The sequence below is a fragment of the Vipera berus genome (assembly GCF_964194415.1).
Source record: "Vipera berus genome assembly, chromosome: 3".
In the NCBI taxonomy this organism is placed as follows: domain Eukaryota; kingdom Metazoa; phylum Chordata; class Lepidosauria; order Squamata; family Viperidae; genus Vipera; species Vipera berus.
Window position 1 is genome coordinate 173,017,291 of NC_138204.1, and position 17,154 is coordinate 173,034,444.

General features: G+C 37.9%; 1 protein-coding gene across 3 annotated transcripts in view; it reads right to left on the minus strand.

Annotated features, from left to right (window-relative positions):
* Positions 1–17,154, minus strand: part of TRAPPC8 (trafficking protein particle complex subunit 8) — a 64,603-nt gene that overhangs the window by 29,396 nt on the left and 18,053 nt on the right. For all 3 annotated transcript variants that reach the window (XM_081326173.1, XM_081326172.1, XM_081326174.1), the window contains 7 exons: positions 16,145–16,298; positions 13,780–13,870; positions 10,011–10,264; positions 9,054–9,169; positions 3,758–3,908; positions 589–689; positions 25–130 (listed from right to left, as the gene is read on the minus strand). In XM_081326173.1, coding sequence (XP_081182299.1) covers positions 25–130; positions 589–689; positions 3,758–3,908; positions 9,054–9,169; positions 10,011–10,264; positions 13,780–13,870; positions 16,145–16,298 — 973 coding nt within the window. The remainder of the gene's footprint in view (positions 1–24; positions 131–588; positions 690–3,757; positions 3,909–9,053; positions 9,170–10,010; positions 10,265–13,779; positions 13,871–16,144; positions 16,299–17,154) is intronic.

A 17,154-nucleotide genomic window follows, 5' to 3' on the forward strand; every position in this document is an offset into this window, starting at 1 on the left:
CAAAACAATTAAAATCTTATCTACCTCACTGGTTAAACGAATAAGGAGAGCAGCTGCCTCTGAATATTTGGTTTGGCTTTTTAGTATTTCAGCACTAAGGAGCACACATCTCTCTGCCAGCAACATATTCCTATGAAACACAAAATAAATTCTTTGGGTATAATTTAATATCCCATTGTTGCACTCTCATAGAAAATATGCACTGTATATTTTAATTAAACATAACCAATTAAAGGTTTTTTATTTTCTCCAATTTTGATTATGAAATAATGAACAATTCTAAACAGTATAATAATAGACTTGCCATTTGTAATACTGAGGATTTAACTTAGAAAATAATGATTAAAAGCTTATGAACTGCTGTAGAGCACCGTAGTTATTTAAAATAAGAATTTGCCTTTGCCTTCAGGAAGACAATCGTAATTTCGATTCCATTTGAAGAAAATTATTTTATAGTTAAACTACAACTGCCATTATTTTTCTTGTTGATATTTCACTAATTATTCGTGCATCATTAAGGAATAATGATAAATGTTTAATAAGATTGGTTTATCTCTTGTCTGAGAAGAAGCAAAAATAACCACCTACTTGCAGATGTCTCTATAGGTCTGAATTGCAGTGTCCATGTAATGGGCAGGATATGGCCTTGGTGCTCCTGGTTGAAGAAAAGCAGATACCGCTGCCATTTCCTATAAAGCAAAAGTGGTCATTATTAAATAAATTTCCTACAATTCTATAATCTGAAATTTTTATTTGGGCACAACTATTCACATATCCATCCATGAGTCAATTACATTTTATAGTACAATAAATTTGAGTTTCCAAGCACATTATACAGATTCAGCATAATTCACAATAGTGTGAATGACAAAATCAAAACAATACCCACAGAATATTTATTATTCCATAAGAACATAAACTAATGCTAATTCACTTAACAAGCAAGAATTTTAGTAGCGTAACAACTGCAGTGATTCACTTAACAACTGTGGCAGGAAGCCTTGTAGGATGGGGCAAAAGTCACTTGTCTCATTTAGCAACATAAAGTTTTGGCTCAATTGTGGTTGTAAGTCAAGGACTATCTGTTTCATTTCATTTGTCTGAAATGGTATAGGACAGGGTTTCCTGCCTGAGCAGGGGGTTGGACTAGAGCAGGGGTCAGCAACCTGAAACAGTGAAAGAGCCACTCGGAACCGGTTCCCTCACAAAAGGAAAAACTGGGAGCCGCAAAAAATGTGTGCGCATGTGTGTACATGCACGCATGCGCAGAACAGGGTTTGACTGAAGAGTGAAGCCAAGGCAAGATATGCACCTACCCTGCATATTTGAATTGATTGGTTGAACTTTTTTAGTCCCACTTTTTTTTTTTGGACTGCACGTCAGAGGACTGGGAGCCGCAGGAGTCGGCTGAAAGAGCCGCATGCGGCTCCGGAGCCGCGGGTTGCAGACCTGTGGACTAGAGGATCTCCAAGGTCCCTTCCAATTCTGTTATTCTAAAGATTAAAGGTCCATCTAGTCCAGGTATGTCAAACTGCTGGCCCACAGGCTGGATGCGTCATGCCGAAACCGTGCCCACCCCATTACCGGCAATGGGAGAAAAGTTGCGATACGTCGTGCGACATCACATGATGTCGCAAGTTTGACATGCCTGATCTAGTCCAATTGTGGAAAATCTGTGTTCTTTCAGATGAGCTGTGGTGGTGCTGTGGTTAGAATGCACTATTGCAAGCTAACTATAAGGTAAAGGTAAAGGTTCCCCCGCACATGCGTGCTAGTCGTTTCCGACTCTAGGGGCCGGTGCTCATCTCCGTTTCAAAGCCGAAGAGCCAGCGCTTGTCCGAGGACGTCTCCGTGGTCATGTGGCCGGCATGACTAGACGCCAAAGGCGCACGGAACGCTGTTACCTTCCCACCGTGTTGTTGTTAGTTGCGAAGTCGTGTCCGACCCATCGCGACCCTATGGACAATGTTCCTCCAGGCCTTCCTGTCCTCTACCATCTTCTGGAGTCCATTTAAGCTCACGCCTACTGCTTCAGTGACTCCATCCAGCCACCTCATTCTCTGTCGTCCCCTTCTTCTATTGCCCTCAATCTTTCCCAGCATTAGGCTCTTCTCCAGTGAGTCCTTCCTTCTCATTAGATGGCCAAAGTATTTGAGTTTTAGCTTCAGGATCTGGCCTTCTAAAGAGCAGTCAGGGTTGATCTCCTCTAGGACTGACCGGTTTGATCGCCTTGCAGTCCAAGGGACTCGCAGGAGTCTTCTCCAGCACCATAGTTCAAAGGCTTCAATTCTTTGGCGCTCAGCCTTTCTTATGGTCCAGCTTTCACTGCCATACATTGCAACTGGGAAGACCATAGCCTTGACTATACGCACTTTTGTTGACAGGGTGATGTCTCTGCTTTTTAGTGTGCTGTCTAGATTTGCCATGGCTTTCCTCCCCAGGAGCAAGCGTCTTTTAATTTCTTGGCTACAGTCCCCATCTGCAGTGATCTTGGAGCCCAGGAAAATAAAATCTGTCACTACCTCCATTTCTTCCCCATCTATTTGCCAGGAATTGAGAGGGCCAGATGCCATGATCTTGGTTTTCTTAATGTTTAGTTTCAAACCACATTTTGCACTCTCCTTCTTCACTCGCAACAAGAGGCTCTTTAGTTCCTCTTCACTTTCTGCCATTAGAGTGGTATCATCTGCACCCACCATAGTGGTCCCTATTTTTCTACTTGCATTTTGACGTGCTTTCGAACTGCTAGGTTGGCAGAAGCTGGGGCGAGTAACAGGCGCTCACTCTGTTACGCGGCACTCGGGATTCGACCTGCCAAACTGCCGACCTTCTGATCGACAAGCTCAGCGTCCTAACCCACTGAGCCACTGCGTCCCCAAGCTAACTATGCTGACTGCCAAAGTTTTGATCCTCGTTGGTTCAAGATTGACTCAGCCTTCCAACATTCCGAGGCTGGTGAAATGAGGACTCAGATTGTTAAGAGCAATATGCTGACTCTGTAAACCACTTAAAGAGGGCTGTGTGAAGTGGTATATAAATAAGTGCTATTGCTAAACTAATTTTCCAATAACTGTCACAACTTGCTGAGGCTCCTGTAGCAGCAATATTTCTCAGCTGCAGAACGAAGCTGCCTACTTGGCTGCAGAAGTGGGCTGGTAAGGCAAGTGTTGATCTATGGGAGGCCTGGCTACAATGTTAAGCTCCATCCCCCTGCTTGAATTTTAGGTCTGTGCCTCGCCCCAAAACTAGGGCTTATTTTGGGGGTAGGTCATTCTTTTTATATTCCATTTAATTTTCCAGTAGCAAATCAAATGACAATGACCCTACAACTAATGGCCACAGTCTTTAGGGAACTTTTAAATGCTAACTGAATAAATGGAGGAAACTACTGAATGGGCATTAACCTTTCTATTTATCAGCCTATTTGCTTTAATAGGCAGTTAGCACGATTCTAGTATTGATACTGTAGAATGGGCACAATGTTTCAAACTACCTTATCAAGTCTACTAACTACAGATGTATTTTCTAAAAAGTGTCTCCTCCCTATAATTAAATTATATGCATTGATAAACTTCTGATTACAATTAGCTTAATTCTAAGAATTCAGAATGGATTAGATTGTTGCAAGCTACATAAGAGAAACAACTGAACACATAACGTGGCTCATGGGTAATATTCATTTAAGATTTTTGGGGGGTAAAGCAACATGTAGAAAAACACAAATATATATTTTTTTCAAATATGCTAATGCACCAACCAGTGCTCCTGCTGCATACAGCATTGCTTGATCATTCAAAAAGTCTTTCTTTGCTGTATGATAGCAACTATATGCCAGTTCATAGTGTTGCACCAAAAAACACAAATCTGCCATTTTCCTGATTTGAAGCTCTGGTGCTTCTGGAGAGTATCTAAACATAGAAACAAATAAAAATGCACAATTTATAAAGTAAACCATACCACATTCATAAAGATGCAAGCTTCAAACCACATTGCAGCTAGTCCAAATTATCAATTTAATATTTCTATATGTTCAAAGGAAAGGCATAATGATAACAGCCATTTCTAGCCCATCTGTAACATTTTTAAATGAAAGATATATTGGTCCCCTGAAGTATATATCATCGTTAACACTAACTGCTTGATTTCTCCTCTAGTTTCAAATCTGTTAGAAAACAGGTGAGCCTGGATACAAAGTTTTTCATCTACAAGAGAAAATTATATTCATGGAACAAGAAGAAATTAATTCATGTTAAATATTTTATTAAAAAAGGATTACCAATTCTAATTTCAACAAAACTAAATAGAACAATGTTTTTCTTTTTTTCTCTAAGGTCAAAAGTAAACAGGTAGTCCTTGACTTAAAATGATTCATTTAGTGACCATTCAAAATTACAACATCACTGAAAAAAATCACTTATGACCGTTTTTCACACTTATGACCATTGCAGCATCACCGTGGTCACAATTAAAATTTGTCCACTTGGCAACTGTCATGTATGTGATGGTAGTGCTGTCCTAGGATCATGTGATTACCACTGTAGCCTTCCCAGCGGGCTTCTGACAAGCAAAGTTCACTTAACAATGTCATGATTCACTGAACAACTGCCTGGCTTAGCAACAAAAATTTGAGGCTCAAACTGTGATTGTAAGTCAAGGACTACCTGTATGCTCTCTCAATGATACACTAACTAGAAACAAAAATAAGAATATTGTTTTTTATCCAGTTGTACAATGTGTCAAATTTATCCCAGGACATGTATTTGACTGCCACGTACAGATACTCCTCAACTTACGATCACAATTGGAACTCAAAATTCCTGTAGCTAAATGAGACAGTTGTTAAGTGAGTTTTGCCCCATTTTACGAGCTTTCTTGCCACAGTTGTTAATTGAATCACTGCAGTTGTTAAACTAGTGACATGATTACCGCCGAGTCCTTCGGGAGAAGGGCGGTATACAAATTAAATTATTAATTATCAAGTGAATCTGGCTTCTCCTTGATTCTGCTTGTCAGAAGGTTGCAAAAGGTGATCACATGACCCCGAGACAATAGAAGTGTCATAAATACACACCAGTTGCCAAGAATCTGAATTTTGATCATATGGCTGTGGGGATGCAATAGTTGTAAGTGTGAAAAACAGTCATACAGTGTTTCCCTGAAAGTAAGACCTACCCCCAAAATAAGCCCTAGTTTGGGGGCGAGGCACACACCTAAAAATCAAGCAGGGGGATGGAGCTTAACATTGTAGCCAGGCTTCCCATAGATCAACACTTGCCTCACCAGCCCACTTCTTCTGCAGCCAAATAGGCAGCTTCATTCTGCTGCTAAGCATGGAGCTCCAGCCTACATTTTGCTGTCAGAGGCCTTTCTGGAAGACCTCTGCAGCCAAGAACCAAGCTATGGATTCAATCCGTAGCTCAGTACTCATTGCAGAGGCCATCCGGAAAGGCCTCTGACTACAAAATGCAGGCCGGAGCTCCATTCTCAGCTGCAGAATAAAGCTGCTCCTTCAGCTGCAGAAGATGTGGGCTGGTTGATGCCACCACCGCAAGGTGAGTGGAAAAGATACACACACCCCCAAAATAAGACTAAGTGCCTCTTTTGGAGGCCAAAACAAAAAAATAAGACCAGGTCTTGTTTTTGGGGAAACGCAATAAGTCACTTTTTCCAGTGCCAATGTTAACTCTGAATGGTCACTAAACAAATGGTTGTAAGTTGAGGACAGAAGTAATCAAAATGCAATTTACAGTTGTAGCATATACATTTTGAGTATATCGAAAGCAGAAGCAAAGAATCTGAAGATCATATATTCAACTGTTTTTTAAGATAAGTTTGTTATAGTAGCCAGCTCATCTTTAGCATACAAAATATGTGATGTACCGTATATTTGTTCAACATGCCCATATCTTTTGACCACACATGCAACCTCTTCCTATCTCCTCTTTCAGCGCTCTCTAAATAAATGAGAAAACTTTCAATTAACCACAGTTACTCAGTTGAGATTCCTGTGGACAACACATGCTTTTTCACCAGTATGGTAAATAGTGCTGGATAAGAGCCAGTGGTTGGGGTACATATTGGCATTAATGATATCAGGAAAATAACTGGAGAATTTGAGGTGCCTTTGTCAAAAATGCTATCTGTACTGACACAGTGCAAAGCAGACCAGCAGAACTGAGCAATCTCAATCTGAGAATGGTGCTGAATGTAGGGGAGGGATTTACATTTGTCAGATATTGTGATACTTTTCAGGAGAAGCCACATTTGTACAAAAGGATAAACTGCTTTGAATTAGGAGGGTACTAGAATACTGTTGGGCAATATTAGAAAGGTGTTAGAGCAGGTCTCAAACTGATCTCCTGAAACAAAGGAGAGAAAAGATAAGTGGACAAAATACATTTGTTTACAAGGGATAAAATTGGAAGATTGTTAATCAATTTTGATAATAAAGTTGACTTATTTCTTCTAATATGAAGTACAGCGTCCCTTCTATCTTAGTTCTGTTGGACATACATGGTTTTTGATGATAATGATTTTTTTTAAAAAACAAAAGTTATTCTTTCAAAACATAAGTTATCCAAAGTCATTCTGGAGTTAGACAGCCCTCAAATCTAATAAAATAAGTTTAAGGGGGGGAAAATCATCTCAGAGTGAAATAAGTACAGCCCATCATGAAGGAACAAAGTTACCGTAAAAGGGCTTGCCACATACAATATCCAACATAGAGGTTTTTATTCAAATGCCAGGAACCTCCACATCAAATTGGGAAAATTAGAATGATTCATGTTGAAAGAAAGAAAAACAAGTATTACAAATATTATACAACCCTGGGGGAATAAAAATTTTTCATAACGTATCTCTTCAAAAAGGCTTTTAGAAAGACAGAAAGGGTATAATGGAAACAGAGTTATCCTATGTCAATGAGGGCATAGATTCTTCTGATTCATTGGGGATATCCATATCAATCCACAAGTGTGTGTTAGTATTAGGGAAATACTATCATCTCCCTGGCCAAGAATCTAAAGTTGTTGTATAGATGGAAAATAGTCATTAGTGATTGCAATCACCTTCATAAAGTCTGAGAAAAGGCATGTTCTGGATATGGCAAAAAAACAAATTGCTTATGTCCTGGATCAGCTAGTCAAAAATACCTAACAGAGCATGGACTTAATCTTCAATTGTGCTCAGAATTTTATTCAAGATCTAAAAGTTTAGGAGAACTGATCATGATTTTATAATCATCAATTGGAATGTGAATAGATGCATGCCACTAACATCGTCTCAGAAGAAAAGACTTCCAAAAACAACAAAGGCATTATTGAAAAGAAAAATGAAGGTAGTAAGGGCCATTTTCTTCATAATACTTGAAGGTTATTCATAAATACAATAGTTTATCAGCTAGAATATACACCTAAAATCAGGAGAGGTACCATGTAGGCAAAAAAACCCTAAGTAGTTAATAAGCAGGTTCACAGTTACTATTAAAGACAAGGCTTCTTTTTTAAAAAAAATTGGAAATTTTGGCCAGCTGGGGATTACTGTACAATGAGGAACATAAAATGTGGGCAAAGAAATAGAGGAGGTCAAAAAAAGTGACACTGTCCCCCCCAAAACCCTACTTTGTAAACACTGAAAGAAAGAGTAACAAATTCTTCACGCTAAGTTTGATATGGAATAGGAAACTAAGGAAATGACTGGGGTATTAAAGATATGTTAGAATGGGAGAAAGAAATAGCAAGTGAGTGAATTATTTGTGTTTATCTTCCCTGATAAAGATGTAGGGATTTTATTTTTCAGGAACAAGATCAGACAAGATGAGAGAAGCAAAGGTAAAGAGATGGGCAAAAAGGGAAGCTATCCCTCATTATACTGTATACGGTATCTACTTAAGGGTTTTTAAAAAGAACTTAAATGTGAATTTGCTGATCTTTTCAGAAAATTATTAAACTGCTCTTTAACATTGCCATCTGTTCCTAAGAAATGGAAAATGTCAATATGACCCATTTTTAAAAATAAATTATAAAGGAAATTATAGGTCAGTTAGCTTCACATCTGTCCCAGGAAAAATGTTTTTTTTTTTTTAAAAAAGCAAACATATAAGTACGAGCCTCCCTTGTCCTTGGCTCTCTGGATTCCATAAAGATCAAGTCTGCCTCACTAACCTTCTAGGCATTTTGAGAGTGTCAAGAAGCATGTAGACAAGGATGACATAATAGACTATATATACCTGGACTTTCATAAAAGCCTTTGACAAAATCCCTCACCAAAAGCTTGAGCAAACTCAGCTGTCAAGGGGTAATAGGTAGGTGCTCTCATGGACTGACAACTGGTTAAAAAACAGAAAATAGAGAGTAGGAATAAATGGGTGATTTGTACACTGGCAGATAATATAAACCACTAATACATTAATGGAATCTAAGCTGGCAGTGTTTGCCCAGAAAAGGGTTCCTAGAATCACAGCAGACCACTTGATGAATGTTAATCCAGCATCCAGTTGCTATTAATCTCTCTCTCTCTCTCTCTCTCTCTCTCTCTCTCTCTCTCTCTGTGTGTGTGTGTGTGTGTGTGTGTACATATGTATATATGTATATATAAATAAATAAATTCCATGCTTGGAATACTGAGACCAAAACTATTGAAATAGAAGCATCACTATATAGATGACAAATTACTTAGGGTAGAAGAAATCAGGATCTTAAACCACAATTAAAATGTGGATAAATATCCTGGTTTGTTATAAAATTGTCAATAGCCTCCAATTTGGATATAAGGAAAACTATGGTTAAGAGAAAGTTTACTAATTTAATCATGATGAGCTCATAAAGAAGATCACAGGGTTGCATCTGTAAGCAAAAGACCTACCTAAATGGAGAATATAATCATCCCAAAGTAGTTATTATTAACTGTGTTCATATTATTAAAATAACAAGAACATGCATTTTATTTTAAATTTAAATTTATTAGCCACACAACTGCAGTGGACATGGAAATCAGAAAAGGTAAAACCTAATAAAATTAAAGTATTCTGTATTTTTATAAACAGATCTACTTACAACAAACCAGACGTGCTTTTCAGTTCATTTACACCTTTCTCCGGAACTTTACCCCCAGTAAACCATTTTTTGGTTGCAGAAAATAAAGATCGACTCAAGCCTTTTCTGGATATTAACTGAAAGATGGAAATATTTTCTTACTAAATTGCAGCAATTTATTATTCACCGAAAACACTTACTTTTCAGAGATTTACAGCTGTTTTAAAAAACTGTATTGCATGCAAAATACTAGATTCCAATCAAATCTTTATTAGTCAAAGACCAGCACAAAGGTGAAATAATGTTTTTTAAAACAAAATATTATGACAAAAAATCCACAAAATTTAAAAAATTAAGAATACATTTGAAACATATATATTGTCTGCCTTTTTAAGACTTTTTTTACACATGTGCGCCTGCACACCTACAGAGGAAGAGTAAAAAAAAGTCAAATAAGTTTCTTTTTAGCTATACCTTCTGTTAAATACTGCTATTATCTTCAGAAAGCATAATATATGCTGTTTTAGGAAATGAATGAATTTACAGATCCACTCATCTATTGACTATTGCTATATAATTCTCTTCTGCAGCAGATATTAATTCAAAAGCAGGAATGTTCATATTTTATCAAAATAATCTGAAGGGATTTGCATAAAAGGAATCTTGCCTTTGTTGGCTCTAGGTTTCATTTGTTACTTCAAATAATTTAAAATACATTGTGTTGGTTTTCTAGATCATTACATCATCTTTATAAATGAATGGCAATGATATTTGTATTAAATTTACATGTTAAATATCAATTATACTATACACAGGTACTTTGACATAAGCCGAGCTAAGGACTTTCACTGAAATAAATAATATACAGGATTTGTTCTGAATATATTCAAGATTTTACATAACAGGTTTTGATTGTGAATTTAGTTTGAATTTCAGCTAAGCCAACCCCCGCAATTTTATAAAAATAAAATTACTTACCTGATCATTCAGTTGCCTAATAGTTTTCTCTATATGTGGTAAAAGTCCTCTAAAAGTGAATTCTTGTATGAATTGCCGAATTCTATCATGATCTGTGAGTGTTAAACAAGTGCCATGAGGTGTCCACATATTTGATTTCTTTGATTCATGCATAGAAAGATTTGGTTTTATGTAATCTGTGCCATCGAAGCAACTACTGTCGCTAGCATGATCCAACTGAAGTGGGTGAGTCTTAAAATTATTTGATAAACCATCTAAAAAAAGAAATTATATTCAAATCATTAAATTATGATTTGAAAACTGCTTACAGTAATCTTTAACTTACTATGGCAATTAGAAACAGACTTTCCATCACTAAACAATGAGGTTATAAAGCACAACCCCATCACTTAAGTGACGGCAATTGCTACAATCCCAGCTGCTGTTGTTAACCAAATCCCACAACTGTTAGGTGAGGCAACTTCCTGCTGGCTTCCCACAAGAAGTCAAAGGAAGGAAGCTGCAAGTCACAAGAAGCTTAGAAACAAGCCAGGGGTGTGTCTGTGAGGGGGTATATTATGTGTTAGAGCAGCATCCCGCAACCTTTTGAGGACCAGGGACCAGTTCTGTAGAAAAAGGGTTTTCCACGGACTGGAGGTACGTTGTTTTTACATGCTGCCCGCATACTGCAGATGCGGCTTTGCTTGTTTGCATGCACATGATAAGCTCTTATTTTTGCTTTTTAAAGCTTGAAGTTTTTATTTATAATCATACTATTATAATCACACTGTTAAATAAATTGTCTCGGTAGAATAGCTATCTGAAAAGTAGGATATACCATATTTATGTGAAAGGAAGATCCCTGTGAATTGAAGACCATTTCCGCAAAAGAGGAAATATACTTTGCTACCCTCATCGCGTCCGCAGATAACCACCCGGCCGCCCTGTTTAGGGTGACCCACTCCCTCCTTAATCAGGAGGTGAGGGAGGAGCCCTTGCAGGGTTGTGCTGAGGAGTTTAGCCAACATCTGTCGGACAAAATTGCTCGGATTCGGACCGGTTTGGACTCCGACTGGGCAGAGTCTGACGATCAGGACATGGGCGGTCTTGTTGATCTTATCTGGGAGGAGTTCGATCCTGTGACTCCGGAGGAAGTGGACAGGATCATGGGGAAGCTGAGCTCCACCACGTGTTTATTGGACCCGTGCCCTTCCTGGCTGGTTTATGCGGCTCGGGAAGGGACACGAGGCTGGCTCTAGGCGGTGATATCTGCTTCCTTGAGTGAGGGTAGTTTCCCCACCGCCTTGAAGGAGGCGGTGGTGAGACCTCTCCTCAAGAAGCCTGCCTTGGACCCAGCTGTATTAAACAACTTTCGTCCGGTCTCCAACCTTCGGTTTCTTGCGAAGGTTGTTGAGAGTGTGGTGGCGCATCAGCTCCCTTTGGTCCTGGAGGAAGCTATCTGGACCCGTACCAATCGGGTTTCAGGCTCGGGCACAGCACGGAGACGGCATTGGTCGCTCTGGTGAATGATCTCTGGAGGGCTCGGGACAGGGGTTGTTCCTCTGTCCTAGTCCTATTAGACCTCTCAGCGGCTTTTGATACCATTGACCATGGTATCCTGCTGCGGCGTCTCAGGGGATTGGGAGTAGGAGGCACGGTCCTTCAGTGGTTCTCCTCCTACCTCCTGGGACGCTCGCAGTCGGTGTTGGCAGGGGGACAGAGGTCGACCTCGAGGCCTCTCGTTTGCGGAGTTCCTCAGGGGTCGGTCCTCTCACCTCTCCTGTTCAACATCTATATGAAGCCTCTGGGTGAGATCATTCGTGGTTTTGGAGTTGGGTATCATCAGTATGCTGATGATACCCAGCTTTTCATTTCGACCCCAAACCACCCCAGTAATGCCCTCGACGTGATGTCCCGTTGCCTGGAGGCGGTCTGGGTCTGGATGGGGAGGAAGAGGCTTTGGCTCAACCCTGACAAGACTGAGTGGCTGTGCGTGCTGGCATCTCGGGAAACTCAGATCATTCCATCTCTTGCTATGGGGGGTGAGTTATTACCCCCTGTAGATAGGGCTCGCAACTTGGGAGTCCTCCTAGCTTCACAGCTTTCTTTAGAAGATCATATAGTAACTGTGACTAGGGGGGCCTTTGCCCAGGTTCGCCTGGTGCGCCAGTTGCGGCCCTATCCAGACTGGGATGCCTTGCGTACAGTCACTCATGCGCTCGTGACCTCTCGGTTAGACTACTGCAACGCTCTCTACATGGGGCTGCCCTTGAGGACCACTCGGAGGCTCCAACTGGTGCAGAATGCAGCTGCGTGAGTTGTGTTGGGGGTCTCCCGATACTCCCATGTTACACCTCTGCTCCGTGAGCTGCATTGGCTTCCAGTTGCCTTCCGGGTGAGATTCAAAGTGCTGGTAATGACCTATAAAGCCCTATATGGCATGGGTCCGGAGTACCTTAGGGAGCACCTGCGGCCGACATTAACTTCCCTCCGCCCAGTGCACTCCCACAGAGAGCGCCTCCTCAGGCTGCCACCGGTCAGAGAATGCCGAATGATGGCCCCCAGGGGGAGGGCATTCTCTGTGGGTGTGCCTGACCTTTGGAACCGTTTACCGGTTGAGCTCCGGATGGCTCCCGACCTTCGCTCCTTCCGACATGATCTAAAAACCTATTTGTTTGAACAAGCCGGCCTGGTCTGATGGGTTTGGGGTTTTAATTATTGTTTTAAAGTAATTTATTTATTGTATTTAGGCACTATGGTTTAATCTATTTTTAATTTTTGCATTTTGGTATTTTTGGTATTTATTGCCCTGTTCACCGCCCTGAGTCCTTCGGGAGAAGGGCGGTATACAAATTAAATTAAATTAAATTAAATTAAATAATTAAATTAAATTAAATTAAATTAAATTAAATTAAATTAAATTAAATAAATAAATAAATAAATAAATATTGTAAACCACAAGATTATAAACAAGCAAAAATGGAATACTCTGCTTCCCCACCTTGTGGCAACTAGAGTTACTAACTCCAGTCAAAAATATTCATCCTATAAAGTGTGCCTTTGCTACACCCCCCACAAAAGAAATAAATAATAAGTTATGTAATTTCTCTCTATAAGTAATCCCATTAACAAAATTAAATGATCCTCAGTTGCATAAGACAAGGATTTTCTGTCCTGTACAGAAGCCACAACCTTATACAGAAACCTATAAATATACATACATTTTTCTCTCTTCATCCAACATACACAAGTAATCTTTCACTTGGGATCACAACCACAATTGGGACCAGAATTTCCATATGTCAGTGTGTTGGTAAAGTGAATGGTCGTGACCAGAACCAATTTTACAACCATTTTTACCACAGTCATTAAGTGAATCACAAAGCATCAGGACTTCCCAAACTACTTTGCTTGTTGGAAGCTGGCTGGGAAGGTTACAAATTGCAATCACATCACTACAAGATACTGCAACCATTGTAAATGCAAACTGGATGCCATGTACCCAAACTACAATCATATCACTGTGGGAGCCGTAACTTCATGGATGGGTCATAAGTCACTTTTTCCAAACCATCCTAATTTTGAACTGTCATTATACAAATGGTTGTAAGTCAAAGACTACTTGCATAGTGAAAGGAAAAAGAAAGGAACTCATCTGCAATAAATAACATGCTCTTGGTGACAAATGATTCTTTATAAACTGGTAAAAGTATGGCAAATTCTAGTATAATCAAAATGCAATATAAAATACTTAGAATGATAGTTGGTCTATTTATTTAAAAAAATGCACCTTTGGAATCATTATCTAACCCATCCAGTGGTATGAAGTGATCAGAATTCTTATTTGAAATAACTGCATATGTACCATCTTCATAAAGTTCCTGTAAAATAAAATATACAAAAACACTTTCAATTTTACAAAAATATTATGCATCAAAATATTGTAATGAAAAATGTTCATTAATTTTTAAACAATTTGGCCTTAAAGAGAAGCTTTGAAAGACAGGCATACAATATTCTCACTAAATTACAGATCAAATTTAAACATTTGTACAGACACTTGGGAGGGGGGTAAATACAGGTAATTCTCAACTTATGACCACAATAGAGCCCGAAATTTATATTGCTAAATGACAGAGTTAAGTGCATTTTGCTCCATTTTACCATTTTTCTTGCCACAGTTGTAAAGTGAATCACTGTAGTTGTTAAGTTAATAATACGGCTGATAAGCGAATCTGGCTTTTCCATTGACTTTGCTTGTCAGAAGGTCCTAAAAGGTCATAATGTGACCTTGGGACACAGCAACCGTCATAAACATGAACCAGTTGCCAAGCATTGCAATTTTGATCACATGACCATGGGGATGCTGCAGCAGTCGAAAATATGAAAAACCGTCATAAGATTCTTTTTTCAATGCTGTTGTAACTTTGAACAATCACTAAATGAACTGTTTTTAAGTCAAGGACTGCATGTACTTTATATGTATTTTAATATATGAAGAATGGAAAATAAAAAGCATTACACTAGATAGTTCTAAGATCTATTTTTGAAAGAGTGACCTATTTCATACTAAAAATTTCCATTAAATTAACTCCAAGTGTTTTCTGATCCCTTCCTTCAGCTTTCACTGTCGAAGGCCTCTTTGGCTGGAGCTAGCAAGACACAGACAATTTCAGAGATCTTCCTCTTTCTGTCAACCAGCCTTCAGTCTGGCAGCCTAAGAGGACAGTCAGGGAATCTGTCTCTCTACCATCTTCCTTTATTACCCAATAAAGGAGAATATTTGTAGTTCAGGGTTGAAATGAGGGGTCCTTTATTACTCAACTGATGGTTCTCCTGCTTTGCCAAATCCCTCTACTCCTCAAAATCAAAACCGCTGGCAAAAAGAAAGACCTCAAGCTTGGTATAGTTATTACTAATAAAATTTTGATCTATGAAAGTACAGTATCTCATGGAAGTTATCAATGATGTCCTTAATCTCTCTTATTTTTAATTTGCAATTGGAACAACTGTTCTATTTTATTGACAGAAGATATATTTCAGGTATAAAAGTGTTTGAGTTAAATAAAAATTATATGCCAATAATATGTCTCATTTTCAAATTATAGATTTTTATACCAAGTGTATTGAAATTGTGCAATAGTTTGGTAATTTGTCAGGATATTCAATTAATTGGAAGAAGTTTTATAAGATTCTATAGGCTCTGAGGTTTCTATGGAAATCTGTAATAACTAGAGTTCAATTGTTGCAGAACTGGAAAGGGTAAATCCAAAAATCCACAGGTTTTCATTTTAGAGATAAATATATCAAATTTACCTTGAAAATCAACATGAATACAGAGTTAAATATTTTATTGAGTTTATGAAAAAAGGCAACTGTTGTAAAATTAACATTAAGTCAAGATTAATATACTTACACAGATATACATATGCTAATGTATTTAAATTACTATTCATATTAGATGCTTGTGTGATTCTAAGTCTATTGTATTTTGTTCTTCAAATAAACAACCTAGAACTAAGGAGAAACTTCCTGACAGTTAGAACAATTAACCAGTGGAACAACCTGCCTCCAGAGGTGGTGAATGCTCCAACACTGGAGGTTTTTAAAAAGAGACTGGACAGCCATTTGCCTGAAATGGTATAAGATTTCCTGCCTAAGCAGGGGGTTGGACTAGATGACCTCCAAGGTCCCTTCCAACTACTACTTTCCAACTACTACTACTACTTCTTCTTCTTCTTCTTCTTATTATTATTATTATTATTATTATTATTATTATTATATTATTATTATTATTATTATTATTATTATTATTATTATTATTATTATTATTATTATTATTATTATTAATTATTATTATTTCCAAAGTTATTAGTTATTTTTAAGAACTCTGAACAAAGACTGTCCCATATCAATAGATGCTTAAAGCTGTTAAAAATATTAGGCACATTTCTTAAGATAAGACTACCGGTAATTCTCATCTATTTTATTTATATTCTCATCTAAAAATATTGATTTTTTCATTTATTAAATGGTCGAGATAATTTTAAAAAGGAGTTTGCAGTGAACTCATGTCAGAAATATAAAATGGATGCGGAGTGGTTTGAATCTAATAAACAAATGATGGATGGATGGATGGATGGATGGATAGATACCTGAGTTTGTAAACTGTTTTTCTGAAGGTATTGGCTCCAGGGATCAGGAATCTGTTCATCTATTCCTCGATTAGACACACGAGAATTTATCTTAAGCAAGTAGCAACCCTGAGTTCCATATCTCTGTTTCATTTCTTCATATACTGAATCAGCTCTGCAAAGATGTTAAATATGGCCAAGAGAAAACTATGACATTTTGAAAGACTTAAAGAGAGAATAGGAGAGACTTTAATGAGAATAAATTTATTAAATATAAGGAATACAATTATGAGTAGCACAAGGATGTTTTCTGGTTGAAGTTAAGAGGCAAAATTTGAGCTTTAAATTTTTAAACACAAAAGGAAAAATAGGGGTAATTAGGTAGAGAAAATATTTTATTCTTAGATAATAATTTTTCCTTCTGCTAGCAGATGGAATATACCAAATTATAATTGCCACTTGAATGATTTTAGCTTCAGTTTCTTTTAGAGGCATCAATGAATTACAATTATGTTATCAAAAGATAATTTATTGGACAATAGATTACTTTATGAAAAATCCAAGAATGGGTGCATAGTCAATAATTAACATTCATTCATCAGAAAAACTAGAATAAGTGCAGTGTAAATGAAGTCAAGACAAAATAAGATAGTGAAGCTGGAGCCCTAGTTCGTTATTCCCCTAACTAGCCAGAATTCAAGATTGTTTTAAATATATTGCCTTGAATGGTAGTAATGGCATAAGCTTGGGAAAAAAATCCTTTCTTTTTATACATATTTTATAACCCAATGTAGAATTATAAAAAGAATGTAAAGAAGAAATTAAAATATGACTCTATCTTGTAGAAGTCTCCTAGGCTAAAGTTTAAGTTTAAGTTTATTGAATTTATATACTGCCCTTTTCCCGTAGGACTCAGGGCGGTTTACAAAGTATATAAAAACATCAATACAATACAAGAGTTAAAAACAATTAAAATAATTAAATTTGATCCCTGAGGGGGGGGGACTCAGCCTGGGCCGGAAAGCTCAATG